The sequence below is a fragment of the Podarcis vaucheri genome, assembly GCF_965113315.1.
Source record: "Podarcis vaucheri genome assembly, chromosome: 2".
NCBI classification, from domain to species: domain Eukaryota; kingdom Metazoa; phylum Chordata; class Lepidosauria; order Squamata; family Lacertidae; genus Podarcis; species Podarcis vaucheri.
The window spans coordinates 40,639,539-40,655,522 of NC_138760.1; the positions used below are offsets into that span (position 1 = coordinate 40,639,539).

Genomic DNA, 15,984 nt, shown 5'->3' on the forward strand with positions numbered 1-15,984 from the left:
ATTTTTAAGTGCTGTCCATGAAGAAAGAATGGGCCATGATAAAGAGGCTTAGTGGTTTTTAATGGTAGAGGATGCTGCTGTGTTGTATTATATTATCTTTGTACATTGATTCATTTCTTGGAGTGAAGAATAGGACTAGGATAAATTGTGTTTGCTGAGCCCGTATTATATACAGTCTGTATATGATGTTTGTTTGTTAATGTGTGGTGTGTTATGCCTAATAAAGGATTTTGATTTGATTTGAATAGGCTCGATGTTGGAAATCCTGCTTCACATAGCAACTGATCTATAGGGACACAATGTTCAGCATTAGCTGGGGTTTTAGTTTGCGGTGCTGCACCTAATGATTCCATAAAACAGAGGAAGTGGAAATGGGAGCAAGCCTCTTGGAGAAAAACCATGCTACCTATGCTGCTGATGCTGTAGATAACCGCTGCTACTTCTACTCAGCACTTCACATCCCATCATATATGTGAAGTATTGGGGCATTTTACATACATCTATCTCTAGAATCCTTACAACAAGCATATAAGTGAGCTCAGTTGCATCACAGGGGAGTGACTTCCCTTTGGCAAATGGTATGTCCATAGCAGAAGCAAGATTTGAACCTGGAAATTTCTAGTCACTTATCAGCTGCTGTTACGCTCTCATGAGTGCTTGAGGGCCTCTATAAGACCTTTGAGGAGAGTATTTGCTGCACACTTGAGATACTCTGTCAAAAGCACTGGTGTGTTTATCTGTGTTTTCATGGAATTTCATGGAACAGGTGGCATGTCATCATGACGCCTCTTCTGCAGAGGCTGCCACTCATTCCTCAAACAACACATGGTTTAAAACAGTTTGTTCTCTCCTCCCATCCCCACCAATCCTCTTTACACCAGCTTGGTCCTGCTTTTTACGCAACCAGCACTGCTTGCTCTGTTTCTCCCCCTACAGCTATTTCCCCCCACCTCACGCCCACATGACAAAAGGAAGACACAAAGGAGAAAAGATCATTCAACATTTATGCAATTATACAAAGTGGGAAAATGTTTCGGATTACATTCCACCTTCCCCCCATTGTGCGCCTGCAACCCTCCGTCTGTCACTAGCGGCTGTAACTTTCCCGGCAGAACAAAACTGACCCGATGCTGATCTCTTGGTTGCTATTTACACTTAATTATCTTACAAACACCAGTGGGAGGTCTGCAAGGTTAACTGGTGTCAATAAGCCCGCTTTCTTTGCTTCTTGGTTGCTAATTGTGGCTTAATTAGCTGGAGAGGGAATCTTACCCCATTGTGCCAGAGGAACGGGAAGTCAAAGGGTCAAGGTGCCCCCATTCTCCACCGGCTGCATCCTCAGTTGCTGCCTCTGGTGTCACTGGCCTGCCTTAGCACTAAGCCAGGCCACAGACCAAGCTGGCAAATGTCGGCATGAGAACAGCGGGTCGTCCTACACAAATGTTGTGGGTGTCTGAAAACTCAGAGGTGTGCTGCTGGTGTGTTGCCAGTTGCCTGAATGTGACTTGTCATCAACAAGAAGGGATATGTATTGAAAAAACGAGGAAATGCACGTTTTCACTTACAAAATTCATCTGGGGGGGTGGGTCGGCATTCCCATGAGACAAGATTTGAGCATTCCCTGTTAACACATGTATACCAAAGGCAAGTGTGTGGCTCTGCGTATGAAATTAATGGAACACCTTAGAACATGGGTAGGCAAACTAAGGCCCGGGGGCCGGATCAGGCCCAATCGCCTTCTAAATCCGGCCCACGGGTGGTCCAGGAATCGGTGTGTTTTGACATGAGTAGAATGTGTCCTTTTATTTGAAATGCATCTCTGGGTTATTTGTGGGGCATAGGAATTCATTCTTCTTTTTCAAAATGTAGTCCGGTCCCCCACAAGCTCTGAGGGACAGTGGACTGGCCCCCTGCTGAAAAAGTTTGCGGACCCCTGCCTTAGAAGCACTGTTGGCTTTTTACCATTTCTCAAAATTGGGGTCTCCAGCTGTTTTGGACTACAGTTCCCATCATCTCTGACCACTGGTCCTGCTAGCTGGGAACTGATGGGAGTTGTAGTCCAACAACAGCTGGAGACCCTACATTGCAAAACCCTACATTACAGCAAGGGTGGCTAACCCATAGCTCTCAACATGCTGCTGAACTACAAGTCCCAACCCCTCTCCTGATGGAAGTTGTGTTTCAGCACCATGTGGCGGACCAAAAGGTTCCTGACACCTGATTTACAGGTTAGAAATTTAGCATTCCCTATCTTGATCATCTGTCCTGCTCTTCACTTCCTGGACTCCACCAGCTTCATAGTGCAGGTGGGAGGTGCTCTTTTTGAATGCTCTCTTGCATCTTTCTTTCTTTCTTTCTTTCTTTCTTTCTTTCTTTCTTTCTTTCTTTCTTTCTTTGACTTGTATAAAAGCCTCCCTATCTGTAGAAAACTAGGGTGAACGGTTCTAAGACCGAAAATGTGTTTCTTGCCAATGCTACTGTAAACGTGGCTCTGATGAATTTCAGAAGCCAAAGGTGGAGCATAATGGAAGCTCCTTGATAAGAAGTACGATTTATGCAAAAGTTAGCAATTCGCGAATTACACAATTTAAAAATAATAATAAATTAGCAGACGTGACCCTATGCCAAAACAAATTAACAATATAATATTGTTCCTTAAGCTTCAAAGAAGGGGAAGAGCACTGGAGCAGAATATGCCCAGAACTTTCCCACCACCTGCAACGTTTTCTGAGCCAAGCTGCAGCCACAAAGAGGTTTTCTTTGACACTTTAATAGGGCCCGAACAACTTGATTCAGGTCAGCAGTAAAGTAAAAGACAGATTGTTGGTAGTTATGCAATGTTGCCGTCAGACCTGTTATCTTTGCCGCCGGATTTTCCTTGATTGACAGCATTGCAACTACTTCCTTGCTTGGACTTCTTCACCCCGCGTAAGGAATTTTACACCACATGGACACAGAAATATCAATGGATTGTGGCTTTATTGAGAGGATCTTCTTGCCTCTGTCATCATATGTGCACACCTTCGTATTTACATTTAAATACAACATGTTAATAAGCAGTCTCTACTCTGTTAGACATTTTTGCGTGTAGTGTTGCCTTAACAGTCGTCTTTGCTGCCAGTCCCTGAGTTTACCCTGAGAGAAACCCAGCTTACAGAAACAGTCCCAAATGCACTGAATTAAACTTTTCTTGGCACAGCATTATTTATTTATTTTAACCAGAGAGTTAGACACGCAACCTTGCACCTTACCCACAGGGGAGGGACGGCTCCATATCAATGCTATAATTTCTCTGCTTATCCCTGCTTCCGCACAAAACCAGGGGGAACTCTTGTGAGGCAGCTACCTAGGCCAGCCCTGGCCCACTTGAAAGAGGTCCAAGAGTCAGAGTTGGTGCTCAGGAGTGTGGATGGTGGAGCTGTAGTTTTTCACTGTGATGGAGATCTTCCTGTAAACACAAAAGTTCTGCCTGGCTCTTTTGTCCAGTGCTGACTGTGGGACGAATTTACCAGTGACAGCATTTCCCATCTCTTCAACTAGCAGAGGAGATATTTTTGCGTGATCCGTCCGGAACTTAAAATAATAAACAGCCAGACTGGAGGAGGAAATCTGGAAGCAGGCTTTAGGAAAGGGAGTTGAGCTGTGTCACTGAGGAAAAGAGTGATTATCATAAAATAAGACACTGGCGAGTGGAGTGTGTATGCTCAGCGCCCACATGAAGAAAGTAGCTGGTAGCCTGAGCAGTGCAAGAACACGAACTTGTGTGAAAGGTGGAAGACCCAATCATTCTTGCCCGCAACAATTACTGCTGCTTAAAAAATCCCCCTTGTAGGTTCCTATTTCACAGTACTGTCCGTTAATGTGGGCCAATAACATTGCATGAGCTGAATGCTTGTTGAATCATAGAATCAGAGTTGGAAGAGACCACAAGGGCCATCAAGTCCAACCCCCTGCCAAAAGTTTTGTGGCTGCATCGAGGCCACGGCAAACACAAGCCCTTGTGCCCCATTTCACGACGAGTTTTGCTGGGCAGCTCCTAACAGGAAGAGGCGAAGAGTGGGGCGACTTCAAGAACAGCCATTTGGTTAGGTGGGGCCAATGTTCCAGGAAGACCAAGCTGCGCCTTGCCTCTGAGCAGAAGCTGTGGCAGAATGCCGGACGAAAACATCACCGGAAGTGTGAGAGACGCTTGCAGAGCTGGGACTGTTGCCACTTTGTCACAGCAGGACTGCCGTTGCCGCTCCCAACTTTGCTGGGCCTTCCTTCTAGCATGGATTAGTACGGTGCAATTTGCTCTTTACCATAGCCCATGGAGATGATTTCTCCACAGGCTGGCTGATGCAGGACTTCCTTTGGCACATTTGGAAGCTGCCGCTTTTCAGTTTCACTGCTGACCTAAAATAAAGGAAGGGCTGCCCAGGATCCACCTGAAGGATGGAAATCAGGTGGAGCTACCCTCTCCCTTTCCATGCCCGTGTGCCCAAGCTGCCTTCACCGTTGATACAGCTCCATGATACCAGTCCGGTGCAAGCTCTTCCACAGCTCAGCTTCCAGCAGCATATCGTGGTTGGCATAGAAGACCAACGGCTTCTTCTCCTGCTCAAAGTAGTGGTCGGAGAATGCCCTGTAGTTGTCGGTGATGAAACCATAGGCACTGACCTGCGGGAGGGGAAGAAGCAGAGGAGAAGGATGACTTAGGGATGGGCATGGACCTGAGGCCCAACCTCCCAGGCTTTGTCTGCCACCCCACCCTTGCCACGCACAGTGCCAAGCCACTTGAAATCTAGTTCCGAGGGCCTTCTGGCAGTTCCCTCACTGCGAGAAGTGAGGTGACAGGGAGCCAAGCATAGGGCCTTCTCGGTAGTCGCTCTCCCATCAGATGTCAAGGAGATAAAGAACTATACAACTTCTGAAGGCAGCCCTGTATCAGGAAGTTTTTAATGTTTGGCATTTTATTATGTTTTTATATTCTGCTGGAAGCCGCCCAGAGTCGCTGAGGCAAACCAGTCAAATGGGCGGGGTACAAATAATAAAATTATTATTATTATTATTATTACTTGGCACCTAACGGTGTGCTTGCACTTTCAGATGACCCATGAAAGTTGCCCCTTTTCTCCATGCAGAGACACAGAGGTTCTAGCTGCAGGTGTTGGGAGGAAATTGATTATGTTTCCCGTTGGTGCTAGGTGTGTGAGAGTCATCTTCTCCCCTTTCCACGCAGTTTGAAGTCACCGTCACAACTAGTCTTAGGTCTCCACCCCCTGGTGCTGAGTTTATCAGCTGCTGGAAAAGTTAACGGTATAAAGACTCTTACCTGATCACAGGTATGAAGAGCTGTTAGAAGCATCAGGGCTCCAGTGCTGGGCATGTAGAGATGTCCATACTGACTGTTTATTATTTCTGACCTTAAAAACCTGTAAATAGAAGAGGAGCACAGGAGGGAAGTTTATGGGTTATTAACAAAAGAAGAAGTTTTTAACCAATTGGCTGTGTCAGGTGCGAACAATGGGCCATATAAGAATCTGGCAATCAGAAAGATTTCAAACGTCCAGCCTGTTCTTCTCCCTGACATGCTAGCATTCCACATACAAGGAATTTTTGCCCATTGGTATGGGCTCTCAAAATGGAATGGAATTTTAGGCAAGATTCCTGCACAAATCCCAAGAAATTGTGTATCAGTCTTCCACTCAAATTACTCAGTTGACTCATGGTTCCCTCTGTCCCTTCCATCCAGAGATTCAAACACCATCAACAAAGAAGGGCAATCAGAACTCTACTACACATGTATGTAAAAGTGTAGGGGAAGAGGACTGTTGTTATTATTATGATTATTTTTCTATTAGGCTGTCTGTCAGTACGCTTTTTACTATGTTTTTATTATATATTTTACCATTGATGTTTGGTAATTTATTATATATTTTATCATTGATGTTTGGTTTTTCATGTCGTACACCGCCCTGAGATCTTTTGAGGTATATATCTTGAATAATGAAAACAAACAATCAAACAAATGGCCAGTGGTGGGGAATCTCTGACCTGCTGGCCTAGTTAGACCTGGCAGAGTCCTAATTTGGCCTAATTTCCCCAAAGCTACACCCACCCACAGATGACGTCAGCTGCTGGGCCAGTAAAGAAACGACTGCAAAGGAAATGATTCAAGAGCCTTCGAGTGCATGCTCAATTGCTCCCTGATAAGTGGGGATTGTACCCATGTCTTTTAAATCTGGCTCCAAACACGAGCCCCACTGGGATTCTTCCCACTCAAACTCCCAATCTGCACTCCAGAGTGAAGCCAATCCCTGCCAAATGCAGGCATGAAGTTGGTAGTGATTAGCTGACTGGTGGTGACTTCAAGCCAAGCTAGAATTGGCTACATTCTCGAGTTTCCAATCAGGATCTCTGGAATGGGGCCAATCCCTGCTGAAAGTGGGGCTTGCAGACAGCTCAGGATCTAGCCCACTGAGCTGAAAATGTGTTTCATGTGATAATATGTGGGTTCCCCTCACTCCCACTGACATGATACAAGTAGTACATATATTGCTATTGGGTGGTGTCCAATTAAGTAATACTCAGAGTGGACCCACTGAAATCAATGTGCTTATGTCTACTGATTTCAATGGACCTACTCTTAGCATGACTTAAGTTGGATATCACCCACTGAATATATGAAGGCTGGGAAAGCCATAAATCTCCAGGTGTTGCTGGACTCCAGCTCCCATCAGCCCCAGCTCCAACATGGCCAATGCACAAGGATAAAGGGAGTTGTACCCCACAAACAGTGGTTGTGTCCCGCTAAAAAGCAGGCCTTGCTGTGGTGTTCAAAGTCTCAAAACATTACCTCTCTGTTAGGTAATGCACAAATTCAGGGTGCAGCAACTTGAACTTTCCGGCAGATGCCTCAGATCCAAAATATTGTTGTGGCCTGTGGAAATAGAGCAAATAAAAATAGTTTTGTTGCATGACAACAATTAGACAGCGCTGAACTGATCCTGTGACTGGGAGAAAAAAACAATACATAAAGCAGAAAAATTGTACCATTTGTCAAGCGCCACGATGCCCGATAAAAATACTAAAAATGGATGGCATAAAAATTAAATAACTCTCCAGAAATCTGGAAGAGGAAATCCAAATGGGATTTGCAGAGGGAAATGGAACCCATCTGCACCTGCTGCTGGATGAGGTCCAGGAGAAGGGATTTCTGCTTATTCCTCCTTCCCACCTGCTGTCCAGAGGCTGAGCTACTGAAATGGTGCTGAAAACCTTACATCTCCCTGCATGCCTCAAGCTTCCAGCCTACCAGTGTGGTGTAGTGGTTAAGAGCGGTAGACTCGTAATGTGGTGAACCGGGTTCGCTTCCCTGCTCCTCCACATGCAGCCGCTGGATGACCTTGGGCCAGTCACACTTCTTTCAGCCTCACTCACCTCACAGAGTGTTTGTTGTGGGGGAGGAAGGGAAAGGAGAATGTTAGCCGCTTTGAGACTCCTTTGGGTAGTGATAAAGCAGGATATCAAATCCAAACTCTTCTTCTTCTACCCTGTGCTTGCCCCTGTTAGATCACTAATGTATGAAGAGTTCATGGAACGTGGGTGGGATTCAGCCTGCAGTACTGCCAGTCAGAGCTTTTAAAGCAATCAAAGGATATTTTTGGTGAGAAACACAGAGAAAGAGAGAGAAGAGGTCAGAGAATTGCAGGAAATTGTAGAAAAGGAACTGGAAAGGTAAAATAAAAAGGTAAGCTCCAGCCACAGGCTTGCATCCATGCTTGCGCAAAGGAAGACCTCGTGCTTCTCGTTTGGACTCAAGCATCTCACCATGTGTCCTTGCACCCTATACCCATGACTCTTACAAAGCATCAAAAGAGAAAGCATGAGATCAGTTGAGCTTCCTCCCAACAGTTTCCATGAAAGTTTAAAAGATTCTTCGGTGCTTCTTCGGTGCAAGACCAGTGTCATACCACTGACATGGGAGTTCAATCTTAGGACTTCCACACAACATGGAATACAATCTCATGATACAATAGCTCTGGTTGGGTGTTCTGGAAGTGAGGCTATGTTGCACCTCCCACTGTCATCTGCACATATTGTGCAAACATCTGAAAGGAGGGAGCTATCATGTGTCTACAGGCTTCCATGTGACCTAGAACCCCCCCCCCACTCACACAATCAGGAACCATGAGCAACTGAGGTTCTACATCCTGTAGAATCCTGTACCTACAACAACTCCCTCCCCACTTCAGACATTTGTGCTGGATGCGAAGATACCTAATTCAGTGCAGCATTGCTTCCTGCTTGCAAATTCCCTTCAACCGTGAGTGGAATGCCTGAAAAATAGGGCTGGCATCACTGAGGACTGAAGGACTGGAGGAAGCACATCTACAGTTGTAGAGACATGCGCTACAACTGCACTACAATCCCCAGAAGTGTGATTTTGTGAGAACAAGATAACACAATCATTTTTAGCAATGGGGTCTGGCTGCTTAAAAACCTATTTACTTCAGGGTTAGCTTGCCAGCCTGAAAGGTTGCTCTCTGAGCTGCCTCAGTAGGAACTGGAAGCACAGAGACATTAAGGCTGAACAGAAAGCAGAGTGCAAAGGGATGTCAACACTCAGAACTAACAGCGGCTGATGTTCCTAGCTGAATCTGCTCTGGATGTCTCCAGGAGGACTGAATGCAAGGACAGAGAAGCAGACAAGGAGCACCTACTTACTCATCGCCCTTGTCATACCCGTCTGGGACCGGGGTGCCCAATATGGCGGATCTCAGCATGATATAATCTCGTAGATCTGAGGGGATGAAAATGTAGTGGATGTCCTGAAGCAAAAATAGGGGAGGAATGCAAAACACAGAATAGAAATTTAAGAATTGCACATGACACCCACAACAAAATGTTGCTGTATGGGTTCCAGGGTGTCAGCCAGCCATATATAGACTCTTTTCCAGATACTCCATTCCTGGCTCCTGGTTTTCCATTCCCACTCACCTTTGAAGAATAGATAAGATTATTGATGTACGTACCTTGCCCTGTGGTATCTGCGTGAAGCCATATTCTGCATAAGCAATGAGGGAATTCTTCATGGTGTTTACTGTGAAACCATAGAAGGAGATTTTCGTCCCAACATCTTCCTCGAAACCTTTGATCACTGCCCCATTAAGCCTGTAAGGGGTATTTTCAGACATACCTTGGTGTTAACCAGAAGAAACAACAGATTCAAGATTTTTTTTTCGTTTGGCAAGCTCTCTGACAGGAGTTTCAGGGGAGCATTTTACACCTATACCCATCCGCAAATTGGATTTGGGTCCCTCCTTAAGAGGAAGGGATGCCGACCCCATTGTACCTGAAGACGAAGTCATGAGCATCTATCTCCTTGCCTTGACGAGAGCCGTTCAGAATCCCACCATTCCCAACCACAGCACAGCGGCTGCAGGCATCAGGGAGCCCGGTCTTGCTGAAGAGCCTGCCGCTGGCAGAGTCATTGAGGAGCTGCACAGTGGACGCAATTGCTGCCAATCAGAACACATAGATGCACATCAGGAGGAGGGCGGTACCAAGCACAAAAGGCTGATGGATGTGTTCCCTCTCTGCCACCCCAATGATTGCTTGTGTCATTCTTTGCTGCCAACCACTTTGGGCAAAGTGGATACAGAAGGAACTATGAATCTCAAAAACTGACTAGTTCAAAACAAATGATACGAGCTAGTTTGTTTAGGGTGCACTACATCAGGGAATTGAACATGATGAGCTTCTGATCTGTTTGACTTCCACAGACCCGTGAAACATCCATGAATTGAATTTTGGAACAGCTTGATATACATAGTATGTTGAGGATGTCTTAACATTATCTCCACCAAATAAAACAATGCTTACTTATTTCCCCAGCATAAAGCAGCTTTTGGGGTGGGGGGTTCTTTTGTTCAAAATTGATGAGTAACAGTTCATGATGAATCAATTGAGAACTGCAGCAAGTTGATTAATGGCTTTGAGTCATTGTTTTGAATAACTCATTTTGTGGTAGCTCAAACTCCTGCAGATAATAGAGATGAAGCGTTTGTTTGAGGTGCCTTAGTTCCTTCTCTTACCCCTTCTTCCAGATGGAGCTCCCCACTTTTTCCTCTCAGTGATACCGTCAGGGCAGGACTATGTGGGCAGAAGGCACAGGGCCCCACTTAGCAGGAGAAGCCTTCAAATGCAGCAGAGTGGGTGTTCATTTTGAAGTAATACACACCACCATCTAAGGCAAGGCCACCATCTAAGGCATTTTTATGTGGGTTCCTCTCACTCCCATCTGTCCCACCAACATGAAGCACGCAAGCAGGACATAAACTGGGTCTCACCCTAGAGCCCGGACACTGAGGTCCAGCTCTGAGGGCCTTCTGGTGGTTCCCTCACTGCGAGAAGCGAGGTTACAGGGAACCAGGCAGAGGGCCTTCTCACTAGTGGCGCCCACCCTGTGGAATGCCCTCCCATCAGATGTCAAGGAAATAAACAACTTTTAAAAGACATCTGAAGGCAGCCCAGTTTAGGGAAGTTTTTAATGTTTGATGTTCTGTCGTGTTTTTAATATTCTATTGGGAGCCACCCAGAGTGGCTGTGGAAGCCCAGTCAGATGGGTGGGGTAATAATAATAATAATAATAATAATAATAATAATAATAATAATATACACAGAGTGGACCCACTGAACTAAACGAACTTAAGTTGACTGATTTTGGTGCGTCGGCTCTGAGCATGACTTAAATTGGATAACATCCATTGAACAGCTGAAACCCTCCAGATGTTGTTGCACTCCAACTCTCAATAGCTCCACCCAGAGTCCAAAATTGCTTAAATGCACTACAGTTCCCCATGCTACCGGTTACAGAGTGGGGTGCAGGGAGCTGAGGAACCCCAAGAAAGGTCCTTTGCCAACGTGGCTTCTGTGCTGAACCCATCTCAAGGCAGAAGCTTTCACACTTCCATAAACTCTCTGCAGCCAGTTTCCCCCCTACGCTGCTTCTTTGAGTTGAAGCATGTCCCACATTCACTTTCAGTTAAGAGATTCAGGACATCAGCTGGCCAGGGAGACAGCGTGCCTGGCAAGAAAAGGAAGAGTGGGCAATGTGGTAGGAAGTGAGATAATGCCCAAAAGCCAATGGCCATGAGCAGCAGCAGCGGCAGCAGCGACAACAATGGAATAGGTTGTGCCAAATGCTTTTGGTTCAAGTTAATCATCACAAAGACACTGGGACCTTTTATTCAGGCAAATGTCACAAGGCGTTGATACCAGCGTTTTCAAAGGCTTCCCCTCCCTTCAGATCTAAGTCTTTAAAGAGACTGTGTGGAGCCCGCCGTCAAAATGACGACACTTGCAAACATTGGGACATTGATGAAAGTAGAACGTTGAAAATTCATTTGGGTTTAAGCAGCTGATAGATGACTTGCTTTTCCTTTTCTTCTGCTACCTATTTCCCCATGTCCTTCAGTTGTTGCTGATTCAGAGAAGGCACCTTTTTTTATATAGGAAGCTCACTGAATACATGCAGAACGAGCAGAGAGGAAGGATGCTTCTTTTGGGTCACATAAATTGTGAACAACATCACTCCTCAGCATCTGATCAGGGGAGGTATATCATTCCTGATACGGATCAGTCACCCCCTTCCCCATCACCTCAATCTGGATCAGGCAACCTGGATATGTGATGTACTCCACTGGCTGTGGGGCAACTCCCATGTGGGAAGCACCAAGAAGTAGCAGTGGCATGTGGGCATAAAGAGGAAAAGAGATTCTGGGTGCAGCTGCAGATAAGATGTGCGGAAACTACAGGCAACACACTGATCCTGGGCTTTAGAGCCTTTAGGTGCCCTCTCTCTCCAAGTCAATAACAGTGATTCAGCTGTCAGGAAGCCAGGGAAACACTGCCAACCTGCCCCGCTGTCCGTTACTGGGTTACATGAGAAATCAGGGATAGGGGACCATTTCACCCCAATGGACCAGATCTTTATTTCTCAGGGCCAACTTTGACAGCTGGGTTGAAGAGAGGGGACTGTTTTCTTTTGGGGCAGGAATGTGGTGTGTTTTTTTTTAGAAGTCCACCTATGTTATCAAATCATTCAGCACATGGAAATTCTCAGCATTATCTCTGGTTGTGATCCATGGAAATAAACACAGATCAAAATATAAAAATGTATGATGAGGCAGAAACGGGATGTGCCTAAGGCACAAGCCATGGCTGATCGTGAATGAGGAGCACATGTGAGCGGCACGCCCTGCCTTATCACTCCTCCCGTAGCGCAAGTGGAGCGAGGAATCATGAGCCACAACCTTACTATGCCATGCAAACTTAACGCTCGTGGTTTATTTCTCTCAAACAAACCATGACAGGGAAGCAAAAGAACAAAACATTGGCTTCAGATACTGGTTTGTTTGGAGACAAACACCTGGCCTAGAGGTCCCAGCGAGGCAAGGGTCATGATGTGTTGCTCATGCCAGGGGATGAGTGAAGCGGGAGCGATTTGGCAGCAAGCTTTTATTGCTTACCATGTTGTCCAAACATGACTGCTGAGGTTATGAGTACCAGCATCAATTCATGGAGTGTGCCAAGCACAATGCCCCAAGAAAGGATGTATTCTTGCCTCATGTGTTCTATTACCATCTGGCAGGCACTGGGTGGTATGAAGTTCCCTGGGCATTACAAAAAATTGCCATGGGCAGTTGCTTGTTTGCACCAAGATTGGTTCATGTGTATTTATGCCACCAACACCTCCTGGAGCAGAGCATTGTGAGCCCGGTTTAGAGCTAGGGTACCGTATTTTTCGCCCTATAGGACGCACTTTTCCCCCTCCAAAAATGAAGGGGAAATGTGTGTGCGTCCTATGGGGTGAATGCAGGCTTTTGCTGAAGCCTGGAGAGCGAGAGGCGTCGGTGCGCACCCACCCCTCTCGTGCTCCAGGCTTCGCGGACCTCTCCGCAAGCAGCAGAGTTGCCTGCATGCCGAAGCCTGCGCGCACTGAGATCAGCGTGTCCAGGCTTCGCGGACCTCTCCGCAAGGGGAAATGTGTGTGCGTCCTATGGGGTGAATGCAGGCTTTTGCTGAAGCCTGGAGAACGAGAGGCGTCGGTGCGCACCCACCCCTCTCGTGCTCCAGGCTTCGCGGACCTCTCCGCAAGCAGCGGGAGCGCTCCCGCTGCTTGCGGAGAGTTGCCTGCATGCCGAAGCCTGCGCGCGCTGAGATCAGCGTGTCCAGGCTTCGCGGACCTCTCCGCAAGCAGCAGGAGCCAGCGCTAGGCTCCCACGGCTTGCAGAGAGCTGCCTGTTTGGGGGCTGGGGTCGGGGGAAGCTCGGGCCTCCCCCGCCCCAGCCCCGCGCCTAGGGGGGAAATAATTTTTTTCCCTTTATTTCCCCCCCAAAAAACTAGGTGCGCCTTATGGGATGGTGCGTCCTATAGGGCGAAAAATACGGTAATTAGATAACAGTGCATGCATCCAATGTAGCATACAACAGAGTAGCCCTCTAGAGCTATGTCCCCAGCCCATTACCTGAATATGACAAGCCACGCCAGCCGTAGGGGACTTTGTGCTCTTTTAGCTTCTCCCAGGTCTCCGGGGTGAAGTGCTGCTTCTCCATCAGCACCGGGATGCCAAAATCAAACTGCTTCCTCATCGTTGGGTCCACCTTTACTTTGGACTTCAGTGAGTGGGGACACAAACCGGACCGAGAAAGGCTTGGCGTGAGCAAATCCTAAAGTGGTAGAAGTTAACATCCGTCAATATTTCTTTGGAATGTCTACTTAGGTAGGTCACAGAGAAGACTGGCAAAGAACATAGAACAACCTTAACAAAGCCCCAAATTATATACAGGAGTTCTCGGTTACAACACTACAAACACATGTTCATTGATGAAAACATTCCTGCACTCAGAAAACTGAAATGCTGAGATCAGGGGCGATTTTGCCAAATCAAGCAAAGAAACAGAACTTGGAAAAGCCTGTTGACATCTTTGGTTCTTGCCCAATGGCAGTGACAGAACCACAACAGACCACTGAACCCAAAGGGGAGGAAACAGTAGTCGGAGCAACGTTGTACAGAGGTTTGGGCTACACCCTCTGGGTTTGCTTAGCATGAGCAGCTGCGCGAAACGTAATGTGGGATGAAGCCATGCAGGAGACTGGAACAGCCCTGGTGGGACAGGTGGGAAGTCAGGTGTGCTGAATCAGTGCATCTGATCTCTTAACAGTTTTTCTGTGTCCTGAGAAGGGGTTGCTGGATTTTTGTTGTCTGTTAAAACTTCCAGTGGGCAGCAGCTATCAGGTCACTAGTTCAGGGAATTATGCCTGTACTGAAGGTACATTGTTTAATTAGTTGACTGTTAAGGGTTGATGCTGCTCAGGACTAAACAAATGTTCCGCCCACACAGACACAACCCACTTGTGTAGCAGTTTTGCTTTGCTTTGCCCTTTCTTTGGGGTCAGCTCTTTCCTGCATCCCATAACACTTGATGGTACAGGAAGGAAGGGAATGTATGACTATTTTCAAGCTGCACTGAATATTGAACAAAGAAATGGTGGAGGAGTATTGCAAACACCAGAGTGGGGTGGGGGCAAGAATCAGGGTTTAGGGAACCGTTTTTCTCTTCTCTTTGTGGGTCAGAGGAGAAAGCCTAAGATTTATGGTTCTTCCTCCTTTGTTGTGACTCACAAGAGGAAAAAAATACATGTTCTGGGATGTGGGATTGGAGATCAACGCTTTTTCACTTCTCGACAACTCTGTAAAATAGCATTCCATACCGTCATACAAGTCAGATAATTTAGTGCACTAAACGAAGCATTCCAAATTTACTTCTATGGATCCGCATGAGCTTAAAGTCAGATGTTAAACAGCAGCGAAGAATCGTATTCCTAGCTCCCACTGTTTGATGCATTTGCACTGGCTATGTAAATACGCTGCCCATGATTAAAAGCATGCCATTAACATCAAAGGCAGATTCACACGGGCTACACGGATGACATCTGCTGCTAGACGGATGATTTGAATGTCAAAATTTGAATTCCAATTTTGGGGGCCAAATACCAATTTTTAAAGTCAAATATGGATGGTATTTGAGTTTTGATGAGAACGTCCAAGGCAAGCATCAGAAACCAAATATTGTGCAGCAGAGTCAACCTAAGCACACTCGTGGCTGGGTTTTTTTTTTAATTAAAAAAATATTCAACTCATAGCCAGAAACATTTGCAGAAATTCTGATTTTATTTATTTTTACAGGATACCTTTTCAGATGCCACTCTTGCACAATGACCCTCAAAGTGGCCTACAATAAAAATAAAGTGAAGCAGCAGCCAAATTCTCTGATAATTTCTGTGATCGCAAGGGATGTCGTGAGGATAAGGATACTGCTGGCTGTCGGTCAGAGTGAAAAAAGCGTTAACCAGGGAAAGTGATATCCCCTTAGGAAAGGATCCGACAGATGGAGGAATGGGTTCTTTTCAGACAAAGTTTTTAGACAATACAGTTGTTCTCCATTTACTGTGCACATTTCAAGGCTCCATGTTTCTGGAGCCCTCTCCCCAAGGAAGTACACATGGCCCCACCTTTGTTACCTTTGCAATATACCTTTTCAAAAAAGAAGAAGAAGAAGAAAAAGGTTGCAGACTGTGTTTACCAAGCAGTGTTGTGCTGGGCTTTTAAACAGCTGTTGTGTGTATTTAGTTCTTTCACTGGTTTGTTTCATAAATCTATTTTTTTTAAAGCATGAAGGGCCTTTGCCTTGAAAGGCAGAATGTAAATAAGATACATGAGATAGACATCCCTGCAGATTTTGCATCAGTTCTCGGCAATTGCCTTTTCCTTGCAAATTAATGCTAAATTGACCAGGAAAACGTAATATCTAGGTTCAAAATCTACTTAAAGCATACTAGGAGATTTGGGGCATGTCACTGATGCCTTGCAGTAACCCTTTCTTCTCTCTCTCTCTCTCTCTCTCTCTGTGTGTGTGTGTGTGTGTGTGAGAGAGA

General features: G+C 46.1%; 1 protein-coding gene across 1 annotated transcript in view; it reads right to left on the reverse strand.

Annotated features, from left to right (window-relative positions):
- Positions 1 to 4,388: 4,388 nt before the first annotated feature.
- Positions 4,389 to 15,984, reverse strand: part of ST6GALNAC2 (ST6 N-acetylgalactosaminide alpha-2,6-sialyltransferase 2) — a 42,265-nt gene continuing 30,669 nt past the window's right edge. The window contains exons 4-10 of the mRNA XM_082204306.1: positions 13,514 to 13,715; positions 9,338 to 9,503; positions 9,018 to 9,156; positions 8,710 to 8,813; positions 6,839 to 6,922; positions 5,315 to 5,414; positions 4,389 to 4,659 (exon numbers count right to left, since the gene is read on the reverse strand). Coding sequence (XP_082060432.1) covers positions 4,492 to 4,659; positions 5,315 to 5,414; positions 6,839 to 6,922; positions 8,710 to 8,813; positions 9,018 to 9,156; positions 9,338 to 9,503; positions 13,514 to 13,715 — 963 coding nt within the window. The 3' untranslated portion in view covers positions 4,389 to 4,491. The remainder of the gene's footprint in view (positions 4,660 to 5,314; positions 5,415 to 6,838; positions 6,923 to 8,709; positions 8,814 to 9,017; positions 9,157 to 9,337; positions 9,504 to 13,513; positions 13,716 to 15,984) is intronic.